The following is a 12,154-nucleotide window of genomic DNA, read 5'->3' on the forward strand; positions in this document are numbered from 1 at the left end:
CTGGATATTGTCACTTTTCTGACTTTTTATAGACTCAATTCTGAATAATTATAATGAAAAATAAGTTAAAGATAAATAACTCAAAACCCTTGCTTGTATCGATCAAGCTCAAATCGACAAATGGCAGTGATGCAGCAACGGCAGCGTCTCTGCTGCTCACGGCTGTCGAACTCTCAGCGAGGCGCATTGTGTTACCGGTGATGAGTGGGCGAAACATCATTAAGAGACGATGCTGCTCTGTGTCCGAGAGAGAGCGAGAGAGAGAGAGCGCACTGCAGGCCAGTACCACTGAGACTTCCTGTTGCCATAGTAACAGGCTGCGGAATTTCATGTTGACGCTCGGTCGTCGGGGTTCGTCTTAATGCCGTGTGTGTGTGTGTTCCCCAATGTGCGTGTATTGTATTTCCCCCCAGATCACCTGGATGACACCGATAGAAAACATGCACGCGTGCATCTAAGGTACACAGACATGCACCAACACAATCGCAACTGGCTGAGTCGTCACTGTGTGAGAGGGCGACGCTGCTGGGATGGATAGTACAATATTTGTGATTCGTCATCCTCAGGTGGGCGACAAACCAAGGTGCACTCACCGGTGGAGGTTAATAAGACGCCTCTTCAGAGGATGCGTGACTCTTTTAAAGGAGGGGGGTCGCTCATCACGTCAGGTTCAGGAAGCCCGAGGCGATCCACAAGGAAAGATCTCCGACCCAACCGAGAGCAATCGTCAACAAACCGTGTTTATGATCCAAAGTGTCTTCATTTATTATTAAAACACAGCAGTTTAAATGCATCTCAGCCACAGCCATCATCAGCAACACACCAGATCAAGTTTCATATCTTCAAACAATGAATAATTTCCTCTGCAAACCGTTTATTGCCGTTTGCTAAACGGTATTGGATCATTTCATTGCACTTAATACATCCTAGCCTCGTCTGTTCAGGTAAGTGCTCTGTGTCACAAATAAAACCCAGCTGTGTACATTGTTGGTTATCTGGGAAAAAGAAAAATGAATCTAGTGTTCTTAACATGTCACTTTATCCATCATGGCATCACAGAGGAAGAAACAGACGTATAAATTGCACCAGAATCGCGCCAAACACATTCACACAGAGAAAAACAGGCTCAGGGGGACAGTGCATCAAACCTGTAATGCAAACAGTGATAGACTTGAAAACATTAACAATAGGTAACACTGCTGTACTTCAGCACAACTCTTCCTTTGTTTAGTCATCAAAGGCAAGATACAAACTCAATGTGCTGTAGCCCGTATTGGGGTGAAGTCTAGTAAAATAAAGAAATCTGATTTAGTTACATTCAGAATAAGAAGTCCGCCGAGCTTCGACATGTGTGGGGCCGAGTCTTCGTGACGGAGGAGTTGAGCAGCATGGCCGTCTCTCCGGCCTCCCCTGCTGTGTGACGGCCTCTCGAAAAGGCCTTCATATGGCGAGTTGGAAGACATTTAAATAATTTACATGCTGTACTACAGCACTGCTGCTTGGCTTTTCTTCTTAATGAGCGTTGGAGCGCAACGCCTCATTCGCTTAGTTTGGGATTTCTTAAAAGAATTCAAACGGCAGCAGCCACGAGCTGCTTGGTTGGACAACATCTCAGGGCTAGTTAAAAAACTGCAATGTTTACGTGAGGAAGAGGCGTAATCGCGGTGAACATTTGGCAGCCACGTAAGCTGTAGCTCAGAACCGTGAAGGAAACGGCTTCATATACACACACATATATATATATAACTGTGTGTGTGTGTGTGTTTTCTCAGCTGTCCCAGTCTGTACTGTGCGTCTCGTCGTCATCTCCTCTGTCGTCGTCGTCAGAATCCGCTGCCACCTTCTTGATCCTCATCATGGCGGCTTTGATGCTGCGCTCCAGATCGCTGTCTCTGCTGCTCAGCCCGTCTGCCTGCACATGAACCATCTGCGGAACGACGAGAGTCAATTCAGGTTCAAGATTACCTCCTGCTCCCTAAAATGTATTTATGCAAATATCTTTTAAAGAATGATACTGTTATTTAATTAAGCTTTTTCTTGATTGAAAGCACATGTGGAACTGAAAACAACATCCATGATGTTCTGTGTTGGTGTGACGGTGACGCAGCTTCTGAGTCGGCATGTCGGAACTGACATTTTCCTATTGGCTGACCTAACACATATGACATGATACAACATGTCCATCGGCAGTAGAACATCTCACCTTCTTCAGGGTGACTCCCTGTCGGATGGCAGACATCAGATTGCTCCTCGAGCCCACAGCAGGGGACGCCGTCCTGGGAGTGGGGGCCTTCCGAAGCTGAATCTGCCCACGTTGCAACGAGGCCAGCACCTCATCCATTGTTCCTGTCGTAAAAAAGACAAAGGAAAACAGACATGTTTAAAATCGATGGAACAAGGTGCACGAGAGAGAAAGAATGCATCGTCTGTCATTTTGCCTGCTGATGGAGCATCTTTACATGTTCACCACACAAAGAGTTTCCACCTATTTTTTAACAGCAGCTTCACCTTAAATTAATAAAATTTCACAAAAGCTAAGAAAATATCATGTTGTGCTGGATGTTGTCGTCTCCTTGGAGCTGAGAGGGAGCATCAGCCAGGCCCACAACTCAGGGGGAATGCCTCCTCCAGCCTCATGGGGGAAGATGGGAAATTCAGGACAGAACACCATGTACATGCACGCCTGGAACAAACAAACAACCAACCTTCCCTGCAGACTGACAGATTCACATATTCTTTCTAAATCCAGTCAGGGGAATTTAATAAAAACATTTTTTTAAACATTCTTATGTCTCACCTATATTTTGTTTGAGCATGCTCTTGGCTGGAAAAGGAGGGTCCTCTTTTTCACTGAGAGGCCTTGGTGTGTCTTCGGAGGAAGGCGATGCTTGGACAAGCGGAGAAGGCATGGTAGGGGGCAGTGGTGGGGGAGGTGGGGGTGGTGGAGGTGGAGGAGGAGGCGCAGTTGGGCAGGTGGATGATGGAGGTGGTGGTGCAGAGTAGATTTGGATTGGGATGTCTTTCAGCTGCTGTTTCTTGGGCGTTTTACTGCGCCTGGGTGTCGGGCGGATGGAGGGCGGTCCTTCGGGGGGGCCGAGGCTGATGATGGACAGAGGCTGGGAAGGACACGGGACTTCTGAAGGAGACATCCAGGACTGAGGAGTCTTCAGGATGAACTGGCCCTGTCGCCTCTTGAAAAAGATGTCAGAAGAGGCAGAAAATAGTTTTAGAAAGAAAAGAAAAAACATCAGAGAGCAAGAGAGACAGACTGACTGATACCTAAAACCACAATGCTAACACACAAAGAGAAAAGAAAATCCTCCCAATCTGCTCAAGTTGGATCAATACCACACTAAAACCACAACCGCCCGTTCATAAACGTATCTCCTACTTTCCTCTCTGGCAAAGCACTCGTCCGCCATGCGCCATTTCAAGCTTTGTGTAAGACAGCTCGCCACTATGACCACAAAAGTTTGCCTTAATTTTGGTTATTTCGTTCGACAGTTTGATGGCGAGGAGATCGTCAGGACAAGGGGAGAAGAAAAAGGGACGGGGCAAGCGACAATCTTCATCATTGAACCCTCTTGATGTAACCTCTCGCCTACAAAGTCAAGTAATTAATAACGGAATTTCAAGGTGAACTATTGAATAAAGGGCATTAAAGCGGGAGCCTCCGGGACTTTCTCGAAACAGAAGAGGAAGCTGCAGTGAGAGAGCCTGACCTCTCTGAAGGATCGTAATCTGATCAGAGTCTTCTCTCGCTGCTGGTCCACCCACTGTTTCCTCCTCTGATCCTCCTCCTTCCTCATCTCTCGTTTCTGCGGACAACAGGGGGAGAAAGCCAACGGGTATTAGTAGACGGAGAATTAGACAGTTTCATTTGCAGCTTCTGGCCTGTTGGGGGGGAATCTCTGTGGGTTGTCTCGTTGCCGTGGTGACGTACCATGTGGACCTGATGATGCTGGTTGAAGAGTATGGAGCTCTGCTTGGCAGGACGCTGCTTCTGCTCGTTGGCCTCCATGCACTGATCCTAAAGACAGACACAGTTATCAATACTTGTACACTCAAAAGTACATAAGAATTACCATCGTACTTGAAGCATGTCCTTCAAAGTTCAGAAAATTCCAGTGTGAATGATAACAAGAAAGAATAAGGCCTCAGTTACTTAAAAAAGCGGTACATTTTTTATCAATGCTCCTCTTTTCTCTTTTTGCAAATTTTTATATACTCATGCCTGCAGATTACCGTCGGGAGCCTCTAACCAGGGGATTATTTCCATTTTGCTCTGAGCAGGAAAATGCTTTCAGCATTTTCTGGACCATCAGTGGGAGAGAATGCCAACTACCAACGGCACTTCAATTAGTCTGTCGGCTAAAAATAAAACAGTAGAAACTGTTGTTTTGGGTTTTTTTACAATTTGAAGCAAGATGGGGACGGAGTGAGCAAAACGCCAAAATCGACTTTACTCCTTGAAACTATGAATCATTTCTGATCGCCCAGTGACGCCCACACACCTTTTTGTTGCGGAGATAAGCTCGCCGGACACAGATGTTGCCTCTCTTGGTCTCCAAGGTCTGCAGGCGTCTTTTGAGCTGACTGACAGCCGGCGGGTCGGTATGCTTACCACCTGTGTGGAGCATGCTCTGCAGCTCCTCCGGTTCCTCACACACATCATAGTACACCACCTCCTCTTTCAGCTCTGCAACACAAACGACCCCGTCAACCGCTTTCAAGGCTGCACCGTCAATTCAAAACGATGTGACGTCATCACTGTCCATCCCGTCTTCAACAGAGAGGATGTGACGCTTCAGGGATTATTTTGGTAATGTGCTCGTCTCAACGACACAAACGTGCACTACGAATGTTAACTACCGGCACGTGAACCTGTGTGCCAGACGAGCACGCCAAGGAGGTGTGATGTCACCCACAGCTGTTGTGACGGTTACAATGTTCATTCAACATGATGCAGAATTATTGTTTTGGTGGTAAACTTACTGACACAACATGTCAGCAGGAAAACCAGTTTCCTTCATCAGATTCCAGAGCCACTTAAAGTTTTTAAAGGCAATGATGTATTTAAGAGCAAGTACTGATGCAGCAGTATGGCAAGTCTTCAGGGAGAAACTTTGTGCAACTCTTCCTGTGTCAGGAAGGTGTAAGTGTAGTGTAGCATTATATCATTACATCATTACAATGTCTTAATACGTTTGCAGTCATTAATGATATTACTGTATTCATTTAAACAGTGTTCAGGGGGAAAAAAGCAATTTGTGTTAGGATTCTAATAATGTTCTTACAGTGTGAGCCTTTTCTCTCTGGTTTGCGACAGTATTTTGTACTTGCTTCTGGTATTGTGGTTTCTTCAAAAGGACAAGCTATTAAATACAGAGTTAATCATATACAGCGCCACCGCTCCCATAACGCGCACTACGCGCTGTGCGTAGGGCACCAAGTCCTGAAAGGGCACCACAAAATAGGCAACTAAACAAATCCTCATAGTTATAATAATTAGAATGCCGATATTATTTGAGTCTAGCAATATTGGGCACCTTTTGGGCATGTATATCACAAAACAGGCAGAACAAGAGATATATTTAATTGCTTAGCACCCCCCCCCCCCCCCCCCCCCGTCGCCGCCGCCCGTCGTGGGTGCCCTTTTCTATCTCAGGGGGGCATCATGAAGGAGTTGTGCTTAGGGCACCAACATGGCTAGCAGCGGTACTGATCATATATATTTAACTCAATGCTGCTCGAGGGTTTTAAAGTGAGGAAGTAGCAGCAAGCTTGAGTCTACTGGTCATGTACCTTTGATCTGCCGCCGCACCGTGTCTATCTGAGCCACCAGCAGCTGCTCCTCATTTTTCAGGATCTCAAACTTGGTGTCGTACAGTTCTAGTTGGGTTTCATAGAATTTCAGCTCCAGCTGGTCCACCGTGTCCTGCTCGCCGCCGTCGTCGTCGGGAGCCGACCTGGAATCCGTTCTGTGGCTCTTGACTCGGCCAGACAGGCTACCCAACTGCATCGCGGCAGAAACATATCAAAGGATCATACTTCTGGCTTTGCATATAATAAGGGCTTGTGTTTTGATTGAATTATCTGCTGATTTCCATTCTTTTATTTGATTTCCCCCCAGGTGCACAAATGCCGAGGGGAATTTGCCTTCATACATTCCCAATAGAAGTCAAATTTATTAAAAGGTCCTAAACACTAATTTATTATTATTATAAACATTTAGTGTCTTACTAAGTGTGGGTTGTAACAGGGTAAAACAAATGAATTATGGCACCTTTCTTATTCACCATAATTATAATGTTATTAATTACACCTGTACAATGGCTGCAGTGAAACGGGTCCATCTACGCGGCACCACAGCTGCCCTCCTTTCTAGTTTCATTGTGCAATTAACTTGCAGGGACTCGACACACTAACCTCTCTAAGAGAGAAGGTGACGCATTTAAAAAACAAGGCTGTTCTTGTTGTGTTCAAAGCCCCCATGAAGGATCGACTTCAGAGTCAGCTGTCCAACGTAAACACGTTTAGTGAAAGAGCATGAGAGCATCCCTCCTCATGATGTCTGCGAGTCTTTTGGTCTTGCTTTCCGAGTTGGATTTCTTGACACGATTGCATGACTGCTTGGAAGTGTCCTTCAACACGATAATAGAGAGATTTAAAAATGAATTTCTGCTTTCAATTACCAGGTGAAGAACAAAGCATCTATGCTGGATAACCTACCCCAAGCCGCTTCTGATCTTTGCCGGTTTGTTTTCACGCTCTGATGAAATACACAGAAACCAACCGCTACCCACAAGCTAAGGTCGGACAGTAATGTAAGTATGTCTGATATGTAGTTAATGAGCCGACTACAATATGTAAAGGTCTCTGCAAGCACACTGCTGCAGCCAAAGAGCCACACAGTCATGTTGCCACAAGCGACAGCACTCTTTTTGAGATATTGCGTAGGTGGAGCTCACTGATCTCATTTTCAGAGCTCACACACAGCCGTCTCTGTAAGGGCTCGTTTTGATTTCGCAGCGGTGGATACCGCCAGCATTCTGATTTTTAAAGCGTTTAATCGGATGAATAATGCAGCCGCATGAAGGTGAAGGCGCTGAAGGTGTTCTCTGTATTTTTTCCAAAACGCTCAAATGTGCAGCTCGACAGACACCAAAGTACTTCGCTGCGGTTAAAAAAATTAAAAAAAACACCCCTGTACTCAAAGGGTATGCATATACAGTAGCTGGCACATTTAGAGTGTGAATATGTAGATATACACATACAATTAGTCACGCATTCAGGTTTTGGGGGTGTATTGAGGGGATTCTCTGTTTTTACAGAGGCGATATAATAGATCAAAGGGCTAGAGCAGCCAAATATTTACATCAGACCGGAAAACCAGGTGAACAATTCACTGTGACAAATCTCTACAGACCTCGGCACTAGAGATAAAGACGTGCTAAACTAAAGAGTTCGACACGCCATCATAGAATCTGCTGACTAATTATAGAACCACTAGTGTGTGTGTGTGTGTGTGTGTGTGTGTGTGTGTGTATGTGTGAGTGTGTGTGTTAGTAGAAACAAACAAACTGGACGGTGCACGCACCCTTTGTCTGATGCCGTCCTTCTTGCGGCTGAGGCACATCTCTGCAGCTCTCATATGCTGCAACGTTTCTTTGGCTAAAAGGAAGCGCAGCTTCTCCAGTCTGGGAGCTGCAGACGCCCAGGCAGCAGCCCCGAAACGACACTTATCGTCCTCCATCTGTTTCAACATACCTGAGCAGACACACAAGGGCATCACAGAACTGTACATTCTGGATTATTGTTGTTCTGAATTTTAACTCTCATAGTAGAATGCACTTAAGTCGCTTTAGATAAAAGCGTCACCTAAATGAAATATATATATTTTACATTACATTTAATTTAAGTAACACTTTTATCGATAGCGACTTAAGTGCATTCAACCATGAGAGTTCAAACCCAGAACAACAAGAATATATTTGTATTATTAATTTATTAATTAACTGGAACAAAATACCCATGGATACTTTTGCAAAGTTAGACTGGATCAATATGAGTTGCTAAAAGAAGTTCATAAACACCGTTATGTGACTTTCGTATCGTCATTCCTAAAGCAATCGAATTTCCATGTCCCTGTTCCCTTACACAAATGTGTAGGTATACATTTGTGTTATTTTTAGTAAATGCTGGCCTTACAGGCACTTGGATATAGCAACAATTGCCAGCCATGTCGATTATGGAACGAGTGTATCCATCTAAAAAGGTTTATTTCTTGTAAATATCATCCCTCAGATCAAGGCATGAATCAACTTACGCCCACATAAAAAAGAAGTTCAATTATTTTCCATTATAAATCAAGTGAATTTTTTCTCTTTTTCTCTTGTTTTATCTCCTTCCAACAGAAATATAAAATGCTTAATTTGAGCATGATGTTTATCCCACAGCGCAATTAACGGGTATATTATTATACAAGTGCAACATTATTTTTAAATAATATGAGAATGTATTTTGTGTGGACTTGATTTCAATAAAAATGTTGGAGCTATGTATTTGACACTAGTATTTAGTTATTTTATTGAAAATTAATGTTGTTTAATCATTGCTCATTTAGGTTAGATATTAGGATATGTTAAAATAGCCTTTTCTTATGATAGTTTTAGTTTAATTCATTGTTGTTGTTAAATATATTTCGTTTTTTGATTGTTCACTCATTGGGTAACACTGGGCACCTGTGATTATATGTAGGAGTGGGCAGGTACAGGACCAACATGCACCGGGGTGGCCTATGTTTTTTTTTACCAGCGCAGGAGAGGTAGCGGTAAGAGTTTTGTTTGTTCTTTTTAAAAATAAATGTTTTGAGTAAATAAATGATCAGAATAACGGAATCCTGAAATGGACATAACTTTGGACATTACTTTCTTTTGGCTGCGTAAGCTACAAACCCACGGTGCGTCAGTGGCAATTTGATTTATATTTTTTTGTTGATTTATTGGACAAATGGCCACTACAAAAAGATATTTCATATTTTATCTGCCGTTTCAATGCAATCTTTGACTCTTGTGTACTTCCTTTCCTGAGAGCTGAGGAATAACGGATACAAATCGTTAATTAATTCATCCACACAAATAAGAGAAATAAACACAGCCACGTGTACCGGCCAGAGCCTTTGAAGTCTGTGCGAAGTAGGTGACAGTGATGTCCTGAATTGAGGCGACTGCGTCGTCTGCTTTCATTCTCCACTCCTCAGCCTCCTTTTCCAGAGCTGCAATTCTCTTAGGACCCAAGTCCTCAAACTCCAAAGACTTCTGCAGAGACCCACAGCAAGAAACACAGTGGACAACTTCAGGCTCTGCGAGTGAATGTAGACACTGAACACATATTACAAATTCAGCTTTTAGTCAAAGTTTGGTAAGTGAGAAAATCAAAAGTGCTTGAACGAGATAAAAAAACATTGAATCGTGTCAATTACTTTGCCATCGTAGGTCTACAGGTATGTGTCTTGACCACGTTGTCAATATTCAGATCCCAAAACAAGCTGCATAATATGTATACAATAATTCAGCCTGTCCTAAAAAGGCCACAGCTGCTAAAGACAAGTCTGTAATTACCAGGATCTCCATCTTGTAGAGGCAGGCCAGTTCTCGCATGTCCCTGAAAGGCTGCAGCAGATACTGGAAGAAGGCGGTGGCCACGGTGACCAGGTCCTGGTAGGCCTCGTCCTCTTCCTCGTAGACGCTGAGCAGAGCGACCATTCGGTCTGCACTGCTGTGGCTCTGCAGCAGCTGCAAACATGGAAAAAAGACACACACACTGTTATTTCAGAATCAAACATTCATAACCCAGGTGGGCTAAGCGTTGACCAGTGAGGTAAGTGGTTCATGGCCACTGAAGGCAAAACATTTCATTACAAGGTTTGGAGTAACGACAGCTTTAGACCACAGACCTTGAGTGCACCTCGTTCAGCTTGATCAATAACTGAAACGCTGGCAGGTAGAGAGTGAGGTTATGTATTTGAAGAGCACAATCACAAGGTTCAGCCGCAAGATGCAAGACAAAATAAACTTAACCCACAAACTATGGTGTCAAAACGGCTCTGTGACAGTGTCAACAAAATCATCACATGAGCTAAAAGTGTGTATTTAAGGCTTGACTGTTGTATCTGGTGGTAGTGATGATCTCTTGACCAGCTGTGCCTAAATATCTTGTTAACAAACTTAGTAATAGTGTTTGATGACAATTCAAACCAGATTGCCTTTTAGAGGGTATGATCTCAATTTCTTTCATATTTATTGTCATTATCTACCCAAGATCTTCCTCGTCGCCAGTGTTTTGGTATATTTTGTACAAAGGAGAAAAAAAAGATGTTTAATTAAATCTTAAGTAAAGAGTTAAAAATTAAACACCAAAGTATGGTTTGCATTTTGTACTACCGTGTCATTTGCAAGTGCCTTCATCATTTCAAGTGTTTAGAGATAAGATAGTTCTAACAGGCTGCTCTTAATTTCTTCTGTTCACGCCAAACTTTGTATCTCTGTTGGCCGTCATCATACTGAGGCATCTCTCACCATCATATTTACTTGGGATTGTCAAGTTACTTTTCTCAATACAACTCGGTGTCAAAGGGCAAACATCAGCGACTGAAAAAGCAAACAGTGCTGCGGTGTTGCAACACCTGCAGCTTTGGTTTCACGCAGGGAGCAGGCACAAGGTTTGCTGTGTCATAGTAGACGTGTGACACCACTGTGTGGCGCTATTCCTGCTGCAGAGGATTACCCTGCTTACCTAAATCCTCCACCCTTATTATTTCATTCAAGTAAAACGTTACATCTGAAAACAGCCGTCTGGCTTATGCAGGTGTGTGTTTGAATTCATCAAAGATTGAGTTCTTCCATTTGTGTTTCAGCCATATGGTTTTGGCTGTGATGGACAGGCCGAAAAAAGAGAGCAGAAGTCTTTTGATATTCTGTCATTGAAACAAACCATAATCTTTGGTTGCATTACATTTTCAGAACGTACCTTCTCAACTGTAATAATGTAACATGTGTTGTCCATCCTCATGGATATAAAGGATGTCAACAAAATGTGAATATTGTGTCACACGAGGAGCTGGCTCTAATATGTAGTCTGTCCTCTCCTCACTGATATATCGACACCATGTTATCATCACCACAAAGTCTGTATTTATTGCATGGTTGGTGTCTTGGACTGCTGGGTGTGCCTAATAAACTGGAGTGTAAACACAGTGGCCCCTGCATACTGTGAAGTGGGTGTGACCCCCTGTGACCCCTCCGCCTCCTCACCTGTCGCACGAGGCCCTTTGCCCTCGAGATCTCCTCCTGCATGCCCTTCCTCTTGAACTCCTGCAGGTTTTCAAAGTACTCCTCGACGTCGCGCTCATCCTGCTTGAACAACGTGTCGAGCACAATCTTCCGCCCGCAGATGTCGATGGCAGCGCTTAAGTATTTTTCGAGTTTCCGACACGGCGCCTCGAAATCCCTCTCGGCGGCGTCGTCCGGTCCGGACCTCCAGTTCAGGAACAGCAAGTCCCAAATGTTGCCGTCTTCGAACTGCGACAGATCCGGAAAGCAGGTCCCCAGGACGTCGGCCACACATTCAAACTGCTGGTGGACGAGTTTCAGGTCGCACACGGAGAAGAGTCCAGCCCAGCTCATCTGGGGGTCCCCGGGGACCTCTTCGGCTTTGCGTCTCTGCCGCTGGAGGGTCCTGTTGTGGCAGGTGACGGCGAACTTGCACTCGATGACGTTCCACTGCACGATGAAGCCCAGCTTGAAGGCCTCGAGCTCTTCAAAGATGTTGCTCTTCACAGCCACCCAGCCCTCCAGGCTGTCCACCCGCTCGATCTCCACGTTATTCATCTCGAAAAGAAACGTTTCACTTTGGCCTCCGAGAAGCTGCTGGCTCTGTTTACAACGTCCGCCATTTGCGTGACGTAAGCCGCCTTCAGGGACCTCGGACATATTCAGGACTTTCGAGAAGCCGGTTATTATCGGTTTACCAAATTGATAAGCCTGATGTTGTTAGCATGTTTATTGTTGGTTGTCGCACGGTATTTAGATAAAAAACGAAGTACAACGCTAGTCCAAGTGTTGATTACACTACACGCTTCATCCAGATTTTT

At 44.4% G+C, this 12,154-nt stretch overlaps 1 protein-coding gene across 1 annotated transcript; it reads right to left on the reverse strand.

The window, feature by feature from the left end:
• Positions 1-740: 740 nt before the first annotated feature.
• LOC130192696 (WASP homolog-associated protein with actin, membranes and microtubules) lies at positions 741-12,099 on the reverse strand. The gene is made up of 11 exons (XM_056412805.1): positions 11,316-12,099; positions 9,624-9,797; positions 9,170-9,320; positions 7,601-7,770; positions 5,806-6,016; positions 4,515-4,699; positions 3,944-4,030; positions 3,723-3,818; positions 2,798-3,191; positions 2,204-2,346; positions 741-1,927 (listed from the first exon to the last, which is right to left on the reverse strand). The coding sequence occupies exons 1-11, from the start codon at positions 11,991-11,993 to the stop codon at positions 1,769-1,771; spliced, it is 2,448 nt and encodes an 815-aa protein (XP_056268780.1). The 5' UTR covers positions 11,994-12,099; the 3' UTR covers positions 741-1,768.
• Positions 12,100-12,154: the final 55 nt, after the last annotated feature.

Source organism: Pseudoliparis swirei, chromosome 4, assembly GCF_029220125.1.
Source record: "Pseudoliparis swirei isolate HS2019 ecotype Mariana Trench chromosome 4, NWPU_hadal_v1, whole genome shotgun sequence".
Classification (NCBI taxonomy): Eukaryota; Metazoa; Chordata; class Actinopteri; order Perciformes; family Liparidae; genus Pseudoliparis; species Pseudoliparis swirei.

Coding starts and splice junctions, on each gene's coding strand:
- LOC130192696 (XM_056412805.1), bottom strand. CDS start 11,993: ATGTCCGAGGTCCCTGAAGGCGGCTTACGTCACGCAAATGGCGGACGT. Junction 9,798..11,315: donor CAAAGGGCCTCGTGCGACAG/GTGAGGAGGCGG, acceptor CCATGTTTGCAG/CTGCTGCAGAGCCACAGCAG. Junction 2,347..2,797: donor CATGCTCAAACAAAATATAG/GTGAGACATAAG, acceptor TTTTTACGACAG/GAACAATGGATGAGGTGCTG.